At 40.0% G+C, this 19,061-nt stretch overlaps 2 protein-coding genes across 3 annotated transcripts; both read right to left on the bottom strand.

Moving 5' to 3' along the window:
- Positions 1 to 7,740: 7,740 nt before the first annotated feature.
- LOC138626390 (serine protease 27-like) lies at positions 7,741 to 18,545 on the bottom strand. Of its 2 annotated transcripts, none has more exons than XM_069707994.1 (6): positions 18,455 to 18,545; positions 11,083 to 11,103; positions 10,584 to 10,746; positions 9,883 to 10,142; positions 8,893 to 9,041; positions 7,741 to 8,686 (listed from the first exon to the last, which is right to left on the bottom strand). In XM_069707994.1, exons 1-6 carry the CDS (start codon positions 18,510 to 18,512, stop codon positions 8,318 to 8,320), a joined length of 1,020 nt encoding a protein of 339 aa, XP_069564095.1. In that variant the 5' UTR covers positions 18,513 to 18,545; the 3' UTR covers positions 7,741 to 8,317. The 2 variants fall into 2 exon arrangements, with proteins under 2 accessions (XP_069564095.1, XP_069564094.1); XM_069707993.1 differs by lacking the exon at positions 18,455 to 18,545 and adding an exon at positions 12,299 to 12,387 and having other exon boundaries at positions 7,742 to 8,686.
- On the bottom strand, positions 13,436 to 16,300 carry LOC138626332 (trypsin-like). Its single transcript, XM_069707908.1, has 4 exons — positions 16,224 to 16,300; positions 15,167 to 15,342; positions 14,938 to 15,086; positions 13,436 to 14,250 (listed from the first exon to the last, which is right to left on the bottom strand). The coding sequence occupies exons 1-4, from the start codon at positions 16,298 to 16,300 to the stop codon at positions 13,855 to 13,857; spliced, it is 798 nt and encodes a 265-aa protein (XP_069564009.1). The 3' UTR covers positions 13,436 to 13,854.
- Positions 18,546 to 19,061: the final 516 nt, after the last annotated feature.

Genomic DNA, 19,061 nt, shown 5'->3' with positions numbered 1-19,061 from the left:
GACAGCTCGGTCGACTGGGTGCATTGTGAGAGGGGGAAGGAAGGAAATATAATTGTGTGGGAGGTTCAAAATATAGAGGGAAAGTGAAACGGAGCGGGTGGGGGTGGCGGGGGCGGGGGCGGGGGGGGGGGCACCTAAATTGAAGCTAAAAATATCAAAAGCTTTTGACCCATTTCAAGAGAAAGCGACTAAGCCGGCACGGAGACGAGGAGATCATCAGAGGATTTAATCTCGTTATACTTTAACTCTCCTCCAACTTTCTTCAAGGGCACAAAATTCTCCTCTTTTTCCAACTCCAGTCTCCTCTTCCTCATTTTCCTGATGAAGGAAATTCTCCATATCTCACCTACAATAAAGTAACTACCTACCTACCCTACCTACCTACAAGAGGGGGAAAGCCTTAAACTATCACGTCATAGCTCAAAGTGCGTGGCTTGTCAGGATCGTTGGCTTTTTTTTTTTTTTTTACTTCCTGCAGCTTCTCCTTGTTTTCTTTGAGCTAATTTGACACTTTCCCAGCATCGTTTGTTTTTTTTTTTTTTTTTTTTTTGGTATTTGTAATTAGTTAAAACAAGATTAAGACCTGCTGGCATCACCAGCATGTTCTTTCGAGCTAAATGCTAACGTAGACATTGGGTGCGTTCGAATTGTCAATTTTGCTCGGGGAGGTTCCTAACCGAGCGCCGTGACCCGGAAGTAAATACGTGGCAGCGCATATTTCGAGCGGTTGGAATTCTGCGAAGGCGCTTCGGTGCTTCCTTTCCTTATCTCCTTCAGCGTAGGATACACCGGATCCGTCCTTCGCAAAGGGTGGGAGATAAAGCCGTCCCACAATCCCTTGCAGCCGCGAACATGAAATGCCACACATCCACTTGTCCGTTCAGGGATGATGGTACAACACACTTAACATGGGATGCGCGTATAATTAGAATTGATGTCGATAAATAAATAAATAAATGAATAAATATGAGAACAGGAGAACGTGAGCAAACTGCCTCCTGGGAGAAAAAACAACAACACAGCGTCACGTGACCGAGGATCATTTTCTGGTGACGGGACGAAGACCGAACATCAGGACTGTCACGCATGTCAGAACCAATGTGACAATTATTATTATTTTTTTTAACGGTTGAGTCACTGACATTTCCAGACTCGCTGAAATATGCAGTTGACATAAATTCTGTGCGCTGTCACTCGGCCCGGTTCTAAATATTACACAATCGCAATTATTCGACAATGATCTTTTATCATAACCGTCATTTATCCTTTCGATTCACGTCTGTAAAAACAGCTGGATGAAACTAACAGACATGACATATTTCCATCATTCATAAAGCTCACCGAGAGAGAGGAACAACAACAACAACAACAAAAAATATCAGTTTTGCTGCCTTTAGTTGTCGAAGGTATAAAACGAGTGCTTCTAATGTACGAAGACAAGACGAGGCTCACTTCGAATACAAGAGTTTTAGATGCTTTAATTACAAATGAGCGTTTTTGAGGGTAAACATAAAATTAATTGTTCGGCCGACCGGACAAACACAACAGTGAGGTTTCCTTGTGCAGCTCCTTGTTTCTAATATGGCAGCGATGATGATGATGATGATGATGATGATGATGAATACATTTTACAGGAGTTTATGGAAAACTAACTTTGCTACGGCTCACATTAATCAACTAATCACCAAGACATGAATGCAGACAGTAATCGGCGCTGTCTGCTCAGACAGAAGTTCAGGGCGACCAGGATGGAAGCGTAATACTTCCACTTACTTAATTAATGGACCTGTCAATCACGTGTGGATGAGAGACGGCAGCTTCCATATTTTGCTGTGGAAATAGAAATTCAAAATTGAATCGACTGCATATGAAACGCATACATCCCCAAATCCAACCCTGGGGTAGATTTAGAAGCTTCAAAACACACAATTATTGCTGCCTGTTTCTTGCGATCCAGAAGTTTTTGGCCAAATTTGTGTCATTTGAAGAGGTACCATTAAGGATTCGTCATTAGGTGTTCATTTCATGCCGCTCATTTTGTACAGGCCGAATTAAACGTTAATAATAAACATGCGCTCATTTAAGGAGAGCCAGTTGTTGGCTGTGGTTTTTGGCTTGCAGCTAAATTCATCATGTTAATGTCCACAGCTGATAAACCATAGATGAGCGCCAACTCTCCACTCGTGTGCCAGAAGAGGCAGGAGCAACGAGATGACATCATTAAAATAGACAAAATGATGGACATATGACATGTCTGTTAGTTTCATCCAGCTGTTTTTATAGACATGAATGGAAATGATTTTGACAGTTATGCCAGAAGATTATTGTCAAATAATTGCAATGAGGCGATTGTGTAATAATTATAACCGGTGGAGTGACAGCACGCACCTGTGGACTGCAGGTAAAATGTCATGGATGCTAATTAAAAAAAAAAAAAAAAAAAAAAAAAAGCTTTTTGTTTAAAATAGTGCTGTTTCTACATACTAATTTACTTAAGAATAATAATTGTATTATATTTATGAAGAGACTGTCTGTCCGTCTGTCCGTCTGTCTGTGCACAACTATCTCTGAGAGGACCAGTTTGCAACTTTACCCTCTTTTGGTATCAGGCACACTTCTGGATTTCGTTTTTTCCACTGCAGACGGTAGCGCCTCACGGCGGCAGCAGCGTTACTATAGCGACGCCGTGTGAAACCATGACGACAATTTGACTCAACAAAATCGCTGTTTGCTTCTACAGTGGAGCATCCCACAGACCCAAAAAAAAAAAAAAAAAAAAAAAAAAAAATGGCTAAAAGAGTTCAGTGTGGGTTTTTTGTGTCTCTAATAAGGACTTCAGCCGTGGGAGCACAACTCCTCTGAACACGCATCCACTTCCTTGTTTTCGGGTTTTGCGCGAGCACGTGTCGGTGGGCGAACAGAGTCCGACACAACGAGGGCTTTTATTTAACACTCACCGGGCGCAAAACTTCCGAAAGCTCGAAGAAACATCGATCTATCTGTGCAACGAACTGCTCCAGTACAGGATGGACAGGAATCCAGTCGCGCTGTTGAGGCTTGTGGTGTTTTCATGTGGGCTGGCCCCAAGCCCAGACGGCGGCGATACTTAAAAAAAATAAAATAATACCAACTACCATTTACTATTTAACAGGCAATGGAAAAGGAGTTCAGCCGAGCCGATACTGGGTTGTGGTTGTTAAGGTTAGGGTGAAGGGTAAAGCAAGGAATTGTCAATGAATGTCTTCACAAAGATAGCTATAAAAACGTGTGTGAGTTTTTTTTGCGTGAAGATTTTTGCTCGCCCCGTGCACACAACATTCATCAATGTGAATTTATAACCGTTGGCAGCCTCAGTGAGTGAAATATGTTTGAAACGTGCATTTGAAACAGAAACGGTTCAGGACTTTGATTAAATGAATGTACCTGTCTCTAAAAAAACAAACATTTGATCTCTGACACACACACACACACACACACACACACACACACACACACACACACACACACACACACACACATGCTTGAGAATAAACAGATGCTAATGTCATTGATTTTTTAAAATTTTTTATTTTGTTGTCAACCTAGAACAAGTGAACCAAGGTGACCGGGAGGATGAGGATGAGGAAGAGGAGGAGTAGGAGTAGGAGCAGCTGGGCAGCGAAAGGAAAGACGGGAAACGAAGATGGCAGGAGGAATAAAAGGTAAAATTGGAGAGGGAAAAAAGATCCAGGCTGAATCTCTCTCTCTCTCTCTCTCTCACACACACACACACACACACACACACACACACACACACACACACACACACACACACACACACACACACACACTGACTGTGAGTGAGATATGCCTCCGAGCTCACTTTTTTTCTTTTCTTCGTCTTCCCAGAAGAAAAAGATATCCCCAGTTCCCCAGACGTTTCTGGAGGGAACAGGAAGTGAACCGTGAGTACATGATTGAAGTGCCAGTGAAGCTGTCAGAACTGCGGCTGTTTATGACTGATGGTCCCGTTCAGTGCAACGTTCCTCGGCATGATGGATAAGTTGCCAATTGGCCTCGCACCAACAGCATCGGGGGTCGCACAGCTCGGGATATTTCCCGACCTCCGAAATGAGTCTTTTCTCATCCACCGCGAGGCCGCGACAGAAAGCGGTGAAGAAGTCGAGCTTAAACAATAGGAAGAATAGAAGAAGAGATTTTCTCTCTGGGGTGGGGGGATGGGTACGGGAACAGGACGGTGGCATGAAGTGTCGCTGGCTGCTACGGGCGTGGCAGTTTACATAGGAAATAATTGGAGCGGCTGTTTTGACCTTTTTTTAAAAAAAATTTTTATTTCTGTGCGACAGCCCATCAAACATTTAAAACACAGCGAAGACGTCCTTCAGTCACAAGGAAAGACACCAATTGCAACAATTCAAAAGTAAACAAGAAGAAAAACTAAATGTTTAATGCGTGAATAAGAAGCTCAGTCTTCAAAGGTGCATTTTCTATTTTTGTCCCGCGGAGTGACAGCTATCGCACAAAAGGAGAAAGGAAAGAAAATGCGACGGCATTAACAAGAAATACCTTCGGAGCGAGACGACGGGGTTGTGCAACGGCGAGAGGTTCAAGAGGGGCTCGGTAACAAAGAGCGTCTTAACTCTGTTGTTAGTCACTACAAACAGTGAGTCAGCGCCGAGAGCTGCAGCAAACCTCCGCTGCCCTTCTATAATGGTATGTTTTGAAAGTGAGGTGTCATTGGCGTTCGTTTTGTGCCGTTCGCACCGATTAATTGGCAGCAAGGATGTTTTATCCCTTATTCACTGAGGCTTCAGCCCTGCTTCGGTCTGACGTTGAATACGAGGCTTCTCTGTGACCTTTGACCCGGGAGTCCCTCGCGTTTTGGTCTTGTGTTTTCGCAGGAGTCTGGCTGACTATTCAGAACAAGAATGCTTTAACCCCGTTTTTAGACCTGTGTTTGGTCACATTTAAGGCCGATAGTAATCGCCTCTGCCAAGGCGGTTCTGCTTTTGGGGCAGTTTATCTATTTGTCAGGAAGGTTGCGGGGGGAAAAAAACGACTGCTCCGATTTTTAATGGAAATTGGCGGAACGCCAAGGAAGAACCCATAACATTTTGGAGCAGACCCACGATTTCAATTTTTATTTCAGTCAACAATATGAGCTCGGACATTTGCCATATCTCTTAAAACCCAGTAGACGGGCAGTAAAGTTCAAAAAGGTGACTCGGCATCACGATCCACGTACACGGATGGAAGTAATCCTCTGTGAGAAACATGTGCTTGCCCAAATTGAATACACAAAGCAGTTGTTAGGGACTGGTAGTCCAGAACTATTGTAAATATGTCCAGACATGCTGTATGTAATGGTTCCGATCGCAGATGTGCATATCATAGAGGAGTAGACTGTTGGACTATCGCCCTTTTGAGGTGCTGTTGTAGCCTTGGTTCGGTCCAACATTTAAGTGGCGTTTTTGGTCATATTTTTTTTATTATTATCATTTTATATATTTCTCTCTCGTGTTTTCGCCCTGTTCAAATCGAAATCTGGCAGAATATCTCTGATTTAGTCCGATGCTCACTGGCATCTTGGCCCCGGCTTCCTACAGTATTTGCTGGTGTTTTGACCTTCCTTCTCTGTCCACTATAGACTGGTACTTTCGCCGCATTTGGTCCAGTCTTTACTGACTTCGTGGCTTTTGTTTTGAGTCATCGCTCAGTTGTGTTTTTAATTATTGTTTGGTTCTATATTCACTAATGTTTTAGTCCTGATTTTACTTCATGCTCCGCTATTTCAGACCTTGTTTAGTTCATAGTTTGCTGGTATTTTAGCCTGTATTTACAACAAACCGCCTCACCTTTTTCTTGTCGGACCACCTTTTTATTGTAAATTGAAAGCAGTGATTTCCCTGTCACTCCACATACTAGAAAAGCAATATGTGGAATCCCATCTGGAGGCCTGAGATGCCTCCAGATGGGATTACTTGTCTCTTGTCTCGTCTTTCATTAAAGGTTCATTTTTCACATCACATTCTTTCAGACATTCTGCCTTGATGGAAGAAAACAAATCAATTTTCATGCTGCACAGGTTAATTGTGTGGTTGTTTTCTATTCTGGTGAACGTAGGATGGACAGTGTCATCATGTGCAGACATTTATGCTCGTTATTCCTTTAATTTTTCATAAAAATTGGATGTTCACCGTCAACATCTGAGAAAAACGATTATACGGAGATGTAGAGTCTGTTTCTTCTCCGTTATCATTCCCTCTCCGGCTTGATCAATTGATGTTGATGCAGAAGCACAATGTGAGTGGCTCTGTTATAATTGCATCATTTAAATATTTTTTTTTTTTCACTCTCAAATTGCTTTTCTGCTTCTTCTGCTCCCGTCAATAGATGCCTTTTATTTTTGGCTCAGCTCTTTACATTAAGGTGATAAAAAGAAAACTTTCAATAAGCTTCATTTGGGACATTGAAAGAGATATTGCAAGTCCATAATCTTTTTTTCTTGGAATGGCCACATAACCATGTCTCATTTGTGGCTGTTGTAAGTAAGAAAGCACGAAAAAGGCCGCTCAAAAATAATAAGTGGACAACAATAGCAAACACTTAATCTGAATGTTATCTTATCTCTAGTGAGCCTCTGGGGTCTTTTGAAAAGGATTCTTGGGTTAAAAAAAAAAAAAAAAAAAAAAAAAAAAAAGAATAATGTTACTTTCTTAAAAAAAAAAACAGGAAAAAGGGAGTGAAACACAGAAACAAAGTTTCTCTAAATCAGGGAAAGAGATTATTTTCAGGAGGGTGTTTCTAACCCCAAAGTCAATTTTTTGGGGACTGAGCTGTAATGGGAGAAAAGTCCATAAACAAACAATTTAAACCACTGAGAATAGAAGTAATAACACGTCACCACAGAATACCAATGGGCCCGCCGCTGTTGCTTCAGGCTGCTTGTTAGTTAGTTTTCCGATCAGCCACCCAGAACATATTGGAGTGTGTGTTCGTCACAAATGATCTGCAGCCGGGCCGTTGGGGACGGTAGCAGCATTCATGTGTGACTTTTTGAAAATTTGAATTAAAAAGTCAATGTAAAAGGAACAATAATGTTCATCTGGCCCAGTTAGGGTTCCTTTTAGAAGTCGTTGGTCAACTTTTGAAGGGCATCGAAGGACAATACGACACACCAAACCGCACGCATTCGTGCACGCTCGTGTAAACACACACACACACACACACACACACACACACACACACACACACACACACACACACACACACACACACACACACACACACACACACACACACACACACACACACACACACGCATGCAGTGCAGAAAATCAAAACTCTGCTTCCAGTGTTTCTGATTTAGTCATTTGGCCAATGAGAGAATTTTCACCATGTATAGCTGCCAGTTTATTTTATAACCTTTTAAATGGATCAAATTAATACATGAAGTTTTAAAGCAGTTGCTTGTTATTATAAACCCACAGAAAATGATCAGCGACTCTGCAGCTTCCCCTCAACTTCATAGAGCTTTTTAGTCTCTTTCAGCTGTTTTTTGGGGTTTTACGACTCACAATTTTTCTGTTTTCCTTCGTTGTCATCAATCTAATCATCCCATTTCCAGATACAGCTAAACTTGATCAAAAAGAAAGATTTCAATGAATCCAATTTTTACAAAGCAAAAGTAGCAGACAAAAGACAAAGTGTGAGAAACTCAACTACAAATGAATGCTCCATTTTTTTGTATTTAACATTTTTATTTATGAATGACGATCACAATCTTTCAATTTGACATCGCTTTGTAGTGACACCTTGGGGATGTTTGCTTTGTCAGACAAGCCTTCAAATTGATTACAAATGATTGAAAATGATTGTTGTATTTCCAAGAAAACCCAGACAATCACCATATTTCAGAACTGATCAATGGTTGTCAATTAATTGTCAACCAACTAATCCGCACACTATTTTAGCTTTACTCATGTTTGCTGTTGTAGTCCAATCTTAAACAAAACATCATGTTTCACAAACCTTTCATATGTTTTGTTGATAACAATCTTCCTAAACTGAGAAACTAAAGCTGATGATTTTTATGCAGAATTTTGTGCAGTAAGAAGTACAACATTTCCCCCTAAATTTCCATAAAGTGCCATAAAAGTAAAGCGCTCAAGTAAAGTACAAGTACCTCAGATTTGTACTTAAGTGCAGTTACATCCCACCACTGCCAACCAACACATGGAGCAACAGAACAAGAACTGAGAGTGAGATGAAGTGAGTGAAGTGGATCAGGTTTTCACCACTGCCAAAAATGCTGTCATCAGGGGTTGTGGGTGGCTGGTGTGTTGGCCGGGTTGTTGGCCGGGTTGTTGGACTGGTGTGTTGGCCGGGTTGTTGGCCGGGTTGTTGGCTGGTGTGTTTGCCGGGTTGTTGGACGGGTTGTTGGACTGGTTGTTGGACGGGTTGTTGGACAGGTGAAGTCCGTATCGCTGTCATTACCTCGGGAGTTGAAATCAACGAAGCCTGGTGCCGTGCCGTTGATGTTCTCGAGGATCCAGTCCTGGTACTGGGACACGCGGGCGTAGACTCCAGGTCTTCTAGGAAGCGCGCAGCCTACACCAAAACTCACAATTCCACTCTGGACCCACCGACCGCCGTCTTTGGACATCATTGGACCTCCTGAGTCTCCCTGTGAAAAGAAATCGACAGTAGTTGATGAGACAGAAGGGTGTCTTTGAGAGTTGTCTCGGAAGTATCCACCCTGCTGAAGCATGAATGTATTTGGAATATCTTGTTTTAGTGTGACCGCATTGGAAATGTGAACATCAAACTATCAAGGTATTTGCAGATCTAACTGGGACTTATGTAGGGCTGCCCCCGAAAAGTAGTCCTCACCTGACAAGAGTCCTTCCCACCATTTTCGAGCCCAGCACAGATCATGTTCTCTGTGATACCGACGATGTCTTCGTAGTAGCAGTTACACTTATTGTTTCCCACTATTGGTACATTTACCTCCTGCAGAATATCTGGCAGGTTTCCATCACCTGATTGGAGAGATTTCAAAGTGCAGAGATTTTTTTTGTTCAGGAATCCAGCAGAAGTATTGTAAAAGAATGTAAATATATACACTGCTCCAAAAAAATAAAGGGAACACTTAAACAACACAATGTAACTCCAAGTCAATCACACTTCTGGGAAATCAACCTGTCCAGTTAGGAAGCAACACTGATTGTGAATCAATTTTACCTGCTGTTGTGCAAATGGAACAGACAACAGGTGGAAATGAGGCAATTAGCAAGACAACCCCTGTAAAGGAATGGTTCTGCAGGTGGTGACCACAGACCAGTTCTCTGTCCTCATCCTTTCTGGCTGATTTTTGGTCCCTTTTGCATTTTGCCAGTGCCCTCACCACTAGAGGTAGCATGAGGCAGTGTCTACAACCCACAGAAATTGCTCAGGTAGTGCAGCTCATCCAGGATGGCACATCAATGCACGCTGTGGCAAGAAGGTTTGCTGTGTCTGTCAGCACAGTGTCAAGAGCACGGAGGACATACCGGGAGACGTGGAGGGGGGCTGTAGGAGGACAACAACCCAGCAGCACAACTGGAGGAGTTGACTGATGCTTTGATCCAGGTCTGGGAGGAGATCCCTCAGGAGAACATCTGTCGTTTCATCAGGAGCATGCCCAGGCGTTGTAGGGAGTGCATACAGGCACGTGGAGGCCACCCACACTACTGAGACTCATTTTGACTTGTCTTGAGGAATTTCCCCAGAAGTTGTATCAGCCTGAATAAAGATTTTCAACTGGATCATTCATTCATTGAGATCTAGGATGTGTTGTTTAAGTGTTCCCTTTATTTTTTTGAGCAGGGTATTATGGCTTACCAGTTACACCAAACCCAGTGACCCAGCTGCTAGTGCCATTGTGGAAAGTGCTGTTTTCAGAAGCCAAGCAGATTGGCTTCATGTAATTTGTAAAGGCCACAGGAGCTGACAGCTTCAGAAGACATATGTCATTGTTGAAGGTGAAGGAGTTGTATTTCGGATGGCGAATGATGTCTTCAAGAGTCCGAGACACTTCATTGGGGTTGCCACCGGTCTGGTTGTAGCGGCCCAGAAAGATCTCTGATTTGTTGAGGTCGTCACTTGAAGACAAAAAAATAAAATATATCTTACTGACCAGCAATGACATTAAAACCAGTGACAGGTGACATTCTGGAATAGTGCATATTTCTAAGAGAGAAACCTGCAATTTAACAAGAAGCAACAGTGGAGTTGTCATTTGCTAATTATCGTGGTAATTATCATTCAGGCAAAACCTCCAGCAGAATGCCAAATACACTTGTGGGAAATGAAAATACTACCATCGCTGCAAAGAAGACATTCTGCCACCGTAAGACCGAGCAGATCAACGGGCTAAAATTCAGTGTATTTAGTTCAAACTTGAGGAGCACACTTGGTAGCTGGGTCAGATCAAGGTCAAATCACGTTCCCGACAAACACAAACTTCGGTCAATCCATTTTCACGTACTTATACTTATGTTCAGTTAAAAAAAAAAAAAAAACTTGCAGCCGTGACTCCTCACCGTGTTATGCAGTGAGCAGCTGTCAACACCCATTGGTTGGTGATAAGGGAGCCTCCACAACTAAACTTGCCATTCCTGAACAAAGTGGCCTGCCAGGGCCAACTTCCCGGAGCTGCATCTTGACCGCCAACGATTCTGCCGTTGATTACAACCCTGCCGCAATCTGACAAAGACAAGTGTCCATGCAAAAGATTGTCAGATATTGGTTCCAGTACACAATAGGTATATCAGTTAGTTTTTGTTTTGTTTTACCTACCTACTTTAACTACTATATGCATTAAATTTGGTCTTAAATACATATACAAGACAATTCAATACATATGGTCGTATCTCATCCTGTGCCTGCTTTATCTAAAGTCTGAGTGTTTTCATATGTGGGTGTTTGTAAGTGTGTTTTTTTCAGCGGCGTTTCCTCGTTTTAGTCACTGCGACTGTGGTGGCAGATGTCCAAGACTACCTTAAACCTGAAGAACTGGTCAAATTGATCTTGAGTGCTTACCAGGCTCCTGTGAATGACAAGCTGAAATGTGAAAACAGAGAGATGCCATATGTTAATAATAAGAAACAAACAAGTTCAGAAAACAGTGAAAACCAGAGAGCTACACCCTTCGAGACCGAAATTTCTTCCAAATTTGCTTATTTACTTACCCCAAACATCCAAAACATTAAAAATGTACTGAAACTATCCTACCAGTTCAATTTAAAGCCAAGTTCCTTAATCTTTCATGTGAGAAATCAAACCATTGAAATAAGGCTGTGCCTTAAAGAGACTAAACCCCAACTCGAGGTTGAATATTCGATTAAAAAATAAAAAAAGTTACGTGTGAAGTTGTACTTTTGCTTGAAATAACCATTCCTATTAATCAGTGCTAAAAATGCCTGCAAAAATGTCAGCGCAGCCACTGAACACGTAGTACAGTTAACATGCAAAAGTAAAATAAAAGGGCAAAAAGCCAAAATGAGAAAAGATCTAAATGAAAGGAGCTTACAAACCATCTACACCTGTGTCCCTGTTCTTCTGCCCACATAAAACAAACAAACAAAAGAAAGGACCACTATTGATCAGTTCATCCTTGAGATAAATTAGAACAAAGTTTAGGAATATGGCAGTATATTGTTAGACTACCAGATTGCTTTGAGAACATCAGCTTATAAATTTGTGGTTGGATTCAATTAGGTGCAATATGTTGTCCCCTTTATTGTTTAAGATTACAGGAGTCTAAAATTTTACTACATCTGACTTATGCTATTTCTACAAAAGGCCAATGGCCTGCTGTACAATGGAAGGCCAAAGGCTGTAGGGGAAAAAAAAAAAAAAAAATCCACTCTATAGATTTTACACTTGTCAACATAAAGAAAATTTAAAGCAAAATAAACCCCCTAAAAACTGAAAGAAATGTCTACTTTCGAGTTGCTATTTTATATTTTTTCAAAACTGATAAAGGGACAGGAATCCCTTATTAGTGAGTGACTGTAGTAGAAACCAAGTATTTAAATAAAGCAGTGTGGAAAGCAACAGAAGACGAGTTCCCCAGAGACGTTGACTCATTATCTTTGATTGCATTATGAAATCAGGAATTTTAGAAAAATTTTACACAGAAAATATGTTGTTGTTCAGCTTTAAACAGCTACTTTCGTACTTCTAATGAATCTTGCACTCCCTAGAATCCTGATATGACCTACGTAATAAAAAAAAAAATTAAACTTTGTCTCACCTTTGCATAAGAGAAGGATCATCACAGTGAAACCACAGGCAAACTGTTTCAGAGCCATTTTAATGACATATCTTCAACCTCATCTTCACTGTTAAATATCAAGTTCTGCATAGTCAGCTCCTCCCACAGGGTATTATCAACATCTTCTCTTCATCAGCCCCGAGCCAAACACAAGCCACGCATGATGAGAAAATGCAGTTAAACATGTTGGATTTGTTGCCATAGGTTGTGTTTAATGAGGACATACAAAAGCTTCACATGCAAGGAAGTAAATTCATGCTACTATGGTATGAGAGGTGGAACCACATTTGTTCATCCTTAATAGAAAATAATCATGACAGAATTAGTGAGGTTTATTTACTTTATATTTTACTGCAGGTTCAAGTGTCTTTAAAGTCATTGTCTGGTTCATAGCAGCGGGGCAATGGCTAATTTAAGGCATAGACTGTATACAAAAGTGGATGAAGCTTTCATGTCTGGAAAAATTAAGGCCAACGTGGAAGGCCCAAAAAAATGCCTGTACTCCCAAGAGCAACTAGGGGTTGATGCCAAAAAACATCCTGCTCCATAGACTCCAATTCAAATTCTCTCATGAAATACAAAGTTAATAAATTTGTTTTTGTGACCATTAATAATCCCTTCTGAAGAGCTCAGTGGAAAATGACAGGGCGGGAAATCAAACTTTAACTTCTAATGTTTCTCATTTGCTCAGCTGGGCAGTGAGGGAATTGCCAAGTTTTTAGTATAGACCTGAATAGATTGTTGGTAACGCACACTTTTTATATAAAAAATGGATCACTTTAATAAATGCAATTTTAAAGCTTGTAGTTATAAATCCACAGAAAATGATCTGTGACTTTGCAGTTCCTCTCAGCTCTATGGAGCTCTTTTAGTGTCTTTCAGCCCTTTTTTTTTGTTTTACGACTCACTGCTTTTCAGTTTTCTTTCGATCACTCTACTCATTCTATTTCCAGATACGGCAAACTTCCAGACAAAGTTGGCAAATAGCTGATAAGCAACAGCAGCAGCAGAATGAATATAAGGGTCGCCTGAAACTCAACTTTAAATCAGTGTTAATGTTTCTTTGTGTCTGCTGGATGTGTAAATGACAACTCCAGAATTCAGTTTTTTTTGATAAAAGTTTTATTTGTTATTGACGATCACAATCCTTCCGTTTTACATCACTTTTTAGTGACACCTGCAGGACACTCGCTTTGTCAGAGCAAGACTTCAAAATGATTAATATAGTTGAAAGAAAAAGCAAGAACAAATCCCCATTTTTGACAACTGATAATAATCAATAGTTGTCGATTAATATTCAATCCATCAACTAATCTGCACATTATTTCAGCTTTTTTCATGTCAACTGTTGTCATCCAATCTTAAACAAAACATCCCGTTTCAAAAACCTTTCCTACGTCTTGTTTTATGTAAACAGAGAAACTAAAGCTGTCAGATGCATTTTGTGAAGAAAGAAGTACAATATTTCCCCCTAAATTTTCGTAAAGACCCATAAAAGTAAAATACAAGTACTTCAGATTTGTACTTAAGTGCAGTTACATTCCACCACTGCCAGCCAACACATGGAGCAACAGAGCAACAACCGAGAGTGAGATGAAGTGAGTGAAGTGGATCAGGTTTTCACCACTGCCAAAAATGCTGTCATCAGAGGTCGGGTATGTTGGCCGGTATGTTGGCCGGGATGTTGGCCGGGATGTTGGCCGGGATGATGGACAGGTGAAGTCCACATCCTTGTCAACACCCGGGGAGGTGAAAGTGACGAAGCCTGGTTCCTTGCCATCGATGGTCTTGAGGATCCAGTCCTGGTACTGGGACACGCGGGTGTAGGTTCCAGGGTAGTTTGGCGGGTGGCAGCCGAGACCAAAACTCACGACTCCACTCTGGACCCAGCGATGGCCGATCTTGGCCATCAGTGGGCCTCCTGAGTCTCCCTGTGGAAAGGAATTGACAGTAGTTGTTAAAACAGATGTGTGTAGAACCTGTCTACAGGTGCTGAAGAATGAATCCATTTGGAAAACGACGAATGAAACGTGGCCGACATGAACTTTTCTCATCAACTAAGGCTTAGTACATACTATACCGGGACATCTTGGGCGAATGCCACAACTTCATGTTTCCATTTCAAATTAAAAGCCCTAGTTTCAAATTCCAAGTCCTTGAGCGTATACTCTGTCCAGCCGTATACTAGATTTAGACTTGGTCTTGTTTCCATGGCTAAAATGGGTTAAAGACCTTGTGGAGCTTACTCTTTACTGAATGCATAAAGTTCAAACTTATGATTTTGTGTTTTCAGATAATCAGTCAAATGTGGTTTTACAAATAAAAACTATGACAAAATATAATAATTGACAATGATCAAAATGAAACAAAAACTAAATTAAAAGTTTCCTATTAAGAGTCAAAAATATAAAATATATCACAGTATTTATTCAGGGTAAGCTAATGATAACCATTATTTTGCATGCAGTGAATTTACTTGATGCAAAAGCTGACTTGTAACTGAAACTGGAAGTATATATTTCACGATACTGCAGGTCACACTTCTCTCTGTGTAAATAAACCTCCCCCGTGGCTGTCAACAAATCATTAGGTATTAACACACAAAAAGTATTCCTTACGTAACATGAATCCTTCCCTCCAGCTTCGAACCCAGCACAGAGCATGTTCTCTGTGATTTCGTAATTGTCTTTGTAGTAGCAGCTGCACCGATTGTTTCCCACTATTGGTACATTTACCTCCTGCAGAATGTCGGGCAGCAAATTGCCATCTAATTGGAGAAATGTCAAAGCTTCGTAAGGAATCCAGCTGCAGTATTGTAAAGGAATGTAAATATATATTATGGCTTACCAGTTCTACCAAACCCAGTGACCCAGCTGCTAGTGCCACTGTAAAAAGTGCTGTTTTCAGAAGCCAAGCAGATTGGCTTAATGTACTTTGTAAAGGCCACAGGAGCTGACAGCTTCAGAAGACATATGTCATTGTCGAAGAAAAGGGGGTGTTGTATTTCGGATGGCAAATGATGTCTTCAAGAGTCCGAGACACTTCATTGGGGTTGGCACCGGTCCGGTTGTAGCGGCCCAGAAAGATCTTAGCGTGTTGGAGTTCATCACTTGAAGACAAAAAAATTAAATATATCTCACTGACCAGCAAAAAAATAAATATATATATATATATCATATCATATATCATATCAATATATATTGATATGCTATATATATCATGTATCATATCATATATCATCAAAACATATATATATATCAGCCTTACCATTAAAAGCAGTGACAGGTGAAGCATATAGAATAATAGAACATCTAGGCAATAAATCCTCCCTTCATCAGGATCATAATGTTCAGTTTTTGTCAATCTGATTAAGTTGTTTTATTATCTTAGTAATTTTGGAGACTGTAATTTCTGGTAATGTTGAACTACACTAACTTGAAGTAAAAAAAAAAAAAAAAAAAGAAGCTCATCAGTAAAACCAGTGACAGGTGAAGCATAAAGTATCATAGAACAGCAATAGATCCTCCCTTCATCAGGATTATAATATTCAGTGATTCAATCTGATTGAGAGAGATGTTTTCATTTTAATGGTGATTTTGTGATGCTGTTGAACTGTAATTGGTTATAGTGAGAGCTTTTTGTTATTATCTTGTTATCTTGTTCACACAATTTATTTTCAATGAAAGGGGAAAAAATAGTAGCTACACTAAACTGGGAGCGTTTTCCCCTGAGTGTCATTTCTCTGTCTTTTGATCAGATTGGTCCCAACAAGACACAGGAAGGAGGTCTTGGATTCTGTTGCTTATTTCTATCCATTTTCACATTCACAAACTAAGAAAATAGTGTAACTTGGAACATGTGCAGTAAAAAACAAAAATAAAAACTCGCTGCCGTAACTCCTCACCGTGCTGTGCAGTGAGCAGCTGTCAGCACCCATTGGTCGTTGATGAGGGAGCCTCCACAGCTGAAATACCCATACATGTACAAAGCGGCCTGCCAGGGCCAACTTCCCTCACTCGCATCTTCACCTCCGATGATTTTGCTGTCTCTCGTGCCGCAATCTGACAAAAGACCAGAGTTAAACTTGCACATGCAAGTAGTTGTCAGTTACAGTACTCAATAGTTCTGTCAGATTGTTTTTGTTTTACCACCCACATGGTTGCAGCATGTTTCGGTTCCTGCTACTAAAAATATTAAAGGAGAATTTCTATATGTTGTTTAAGGAAATATTTTCATGCTCACGTGACACTTGATGGTAGCATGTGGAAATCTTGTGAGCTTATATGCCAATGGGTAGTTGAAAATGATTGCAGAGTTGATTATGTTGGGGTTAAAAAATACTGTATATATATATACTATATGCATTCAATTTGGCCTTAAATTACTAATTTAGGTTAGGTTAGGTTAGGTAGTTACTTCATTAATCCCCAAGCGGAATTTTTTTTTTCCGCTACAGCAGCATACAGGAAAGCAATAAAATAAAAATAAAAAGCAATAAAATAACAGTAAAAAAAAAAAAAAAGAAACACAAAATCTGCAGTATAAACAGTACAGTATATATTTATATGTTTATATATATATTTAGTGGGATATATTGAAGATTGTATAAAATTCTGTGTCTCCCAGTTTTAGGGTTTGGTAGCTTTGATACACACATATATATATATATATATATATATATATATATATATATATATATATATATATATAGTTCTTAATCTTAAGTGTTCTCTTGGTTTTCTGAAGTGGGTTTTTTTCAGTGGTGTTTCCTTGGTTTAGTAAGATTCAGATGATTAGATTTGGACTTTATTAATCCCACAGTGGGGAAATTTGGTTGTCACAGCAGCATAGGAAAAACAAAAGGTGCACAGAATATGAAAAAAAAACAAATACGTATAAGATATAAGAAATAAGATAGATAAAAAAAATAATTAACTGCGACTGTGGTAGAAGTCTGGTTTAGACAACAGAATGTTCTCCCACTTCTAATGCTGACAGGTAGTTTAAAGTAAAAACAAAAGTCAGCTGTTGAAAACCTGAAACTTAAAGAACTGGTAAAATTGCTTGAATGCTTACCAAGCTGCTGTGAATGACAACCTGGAATGTGCAATACAAAGAGAAAGCATATTAATAACAACAAACAAACCTGATGAGCAAATTGTGAAAATGTGAGAAAAATTAACAACAGAAATTTCTTCCAACTTCTAAAATTGCTTGCATACTTAACATTACATTTTGGGTAAACCCAACGATCCAGACTCTCGTATTTGACTTTTGTCAAAACTTTTACTACCAGTTAATTTTTAGGTCTAAGTTTCTTATCTTTGAAATGTCACATCACAGCATTGCCTTAATCTGCAACCTGGAGAGGCCAAATCGCGACTCAAAGTCACCTCCGAAACTGAGGATGTGATGTTTTACTTTGGACATAAAATGTTTTCCAAATTAATCTGTTTAAAATCTTTTTCTGCAAATGCACAAAAGAATTCATAACAGCCACAATTCAAACACAAAGACAACTAAAAGTCAAAAGGAGAAAAAAAAGTAGAAACAAAACGACCTTGCAAGATATTTGCTGTAATATGAACTAGTTTTACCTTTTAATAGACGCTGCCATCTGATGTTAGTCTGCCCACATTAAAAGACCCCTTTTGATCAATTTTAAGTTTTGCAATGATGTTGTTAAACTCCCAGATTGCTTTGAGATCATCTGATTCTATGGTTTCAATTGGATACAAATGGATGCAGTGCATTGAACCTTATATTATTTAAGATCACAAGACTCTAACTTAATAAGGCATATAGGATTGTTAATATTAATGCTGCTTTTCACATCACTAGTAATCCATCTACTAATGTGGCCAAAGGCTGCAGGAAAAAGCTGCATTCTACAGATTTTACACTTGTCAATATAGAAAAAAATACCAAACTGCGAAACAGCTATTTGATATAGATGACATGATCGTCCCTTTAAAGGATTCGCTGTGCTGCAGAGTGATTGGTTGGTGCAATGTGTTCTCACTGCAATTATTATTTGAAACGGCATTTAAAGGGCTGCTTTCCGTCCCCTGATATCAACGAGGTAATCGGAAAAATGTGCAACACCGTAAAGAAAAATCAAAGTTAGTCTCTCACCTCTGCATGAGAGAAGGATCATCACAGTGAAACCACACGCAAACTGTTGGATAGCCATTTCAGCGACAACTCTTCCATCTCGTCTGCGACCTTAAATATCAAAGTCTGCGTGCTGAGCCCCTCCTCCAGTGTCGTACAGTTCATAAACATCTTCCATTCACTGACCAGACATCATGCTTCCTGAGAAAACGCAGTCAAACATGTTGGACCTGAAGCCTGTGTGCATTGAGAACATACAAAAGCTTCTTACGCAAGGAATGCATTCACTGTAACGTGTAAGAGGTCAAACCTAATTTGCCAAACGGGTCTTGAATGGAAAATAACAATCCCGAGACAGAATCAGGGAGGTTTGTTTATTTTACGTTCAACTGACGGTCTGTTGTGTGTTCAAGTGGCTTCAAAGAAATTGTCTTGTTCAAGGCCAAAGGGTGGATGTTGGTGTGAATACCAGAGGCTTCACTGCTCGGTTTCGTCACATTATGTCAGTGACAAAAGCCTCTAAAACTTTGATCCTTACGTTATTCTGTCACTGTTTTCTTTGGGAAAATAGTATAATCAAGGCTCAACGTGATTACATAACCGTAGAATGACCATTGTCGCCACAAGT

The sequence above is a fragment of the Brachyistius frenatus genome, unplaced genomic scaffold (assembly GCF_029030835.1).
Source record: "Brachyistius frenatus isolate BFR_SWC_R1_liver_20210118 unplaced genomic scaffold, ASM2903083v1 Contig_73, whole genome shotgun sequence".
NCBI lineage: Eukaryota > Metazoa > Chordata > Actinopteri > Embiotocidae > Brachyistius > Brachyistius frenatus.
The sequence above is the reverse complement of the archived record's forward strand: the minus strand, read 5'-3'. Positions and strand labels throughout refer to the sequence as shown.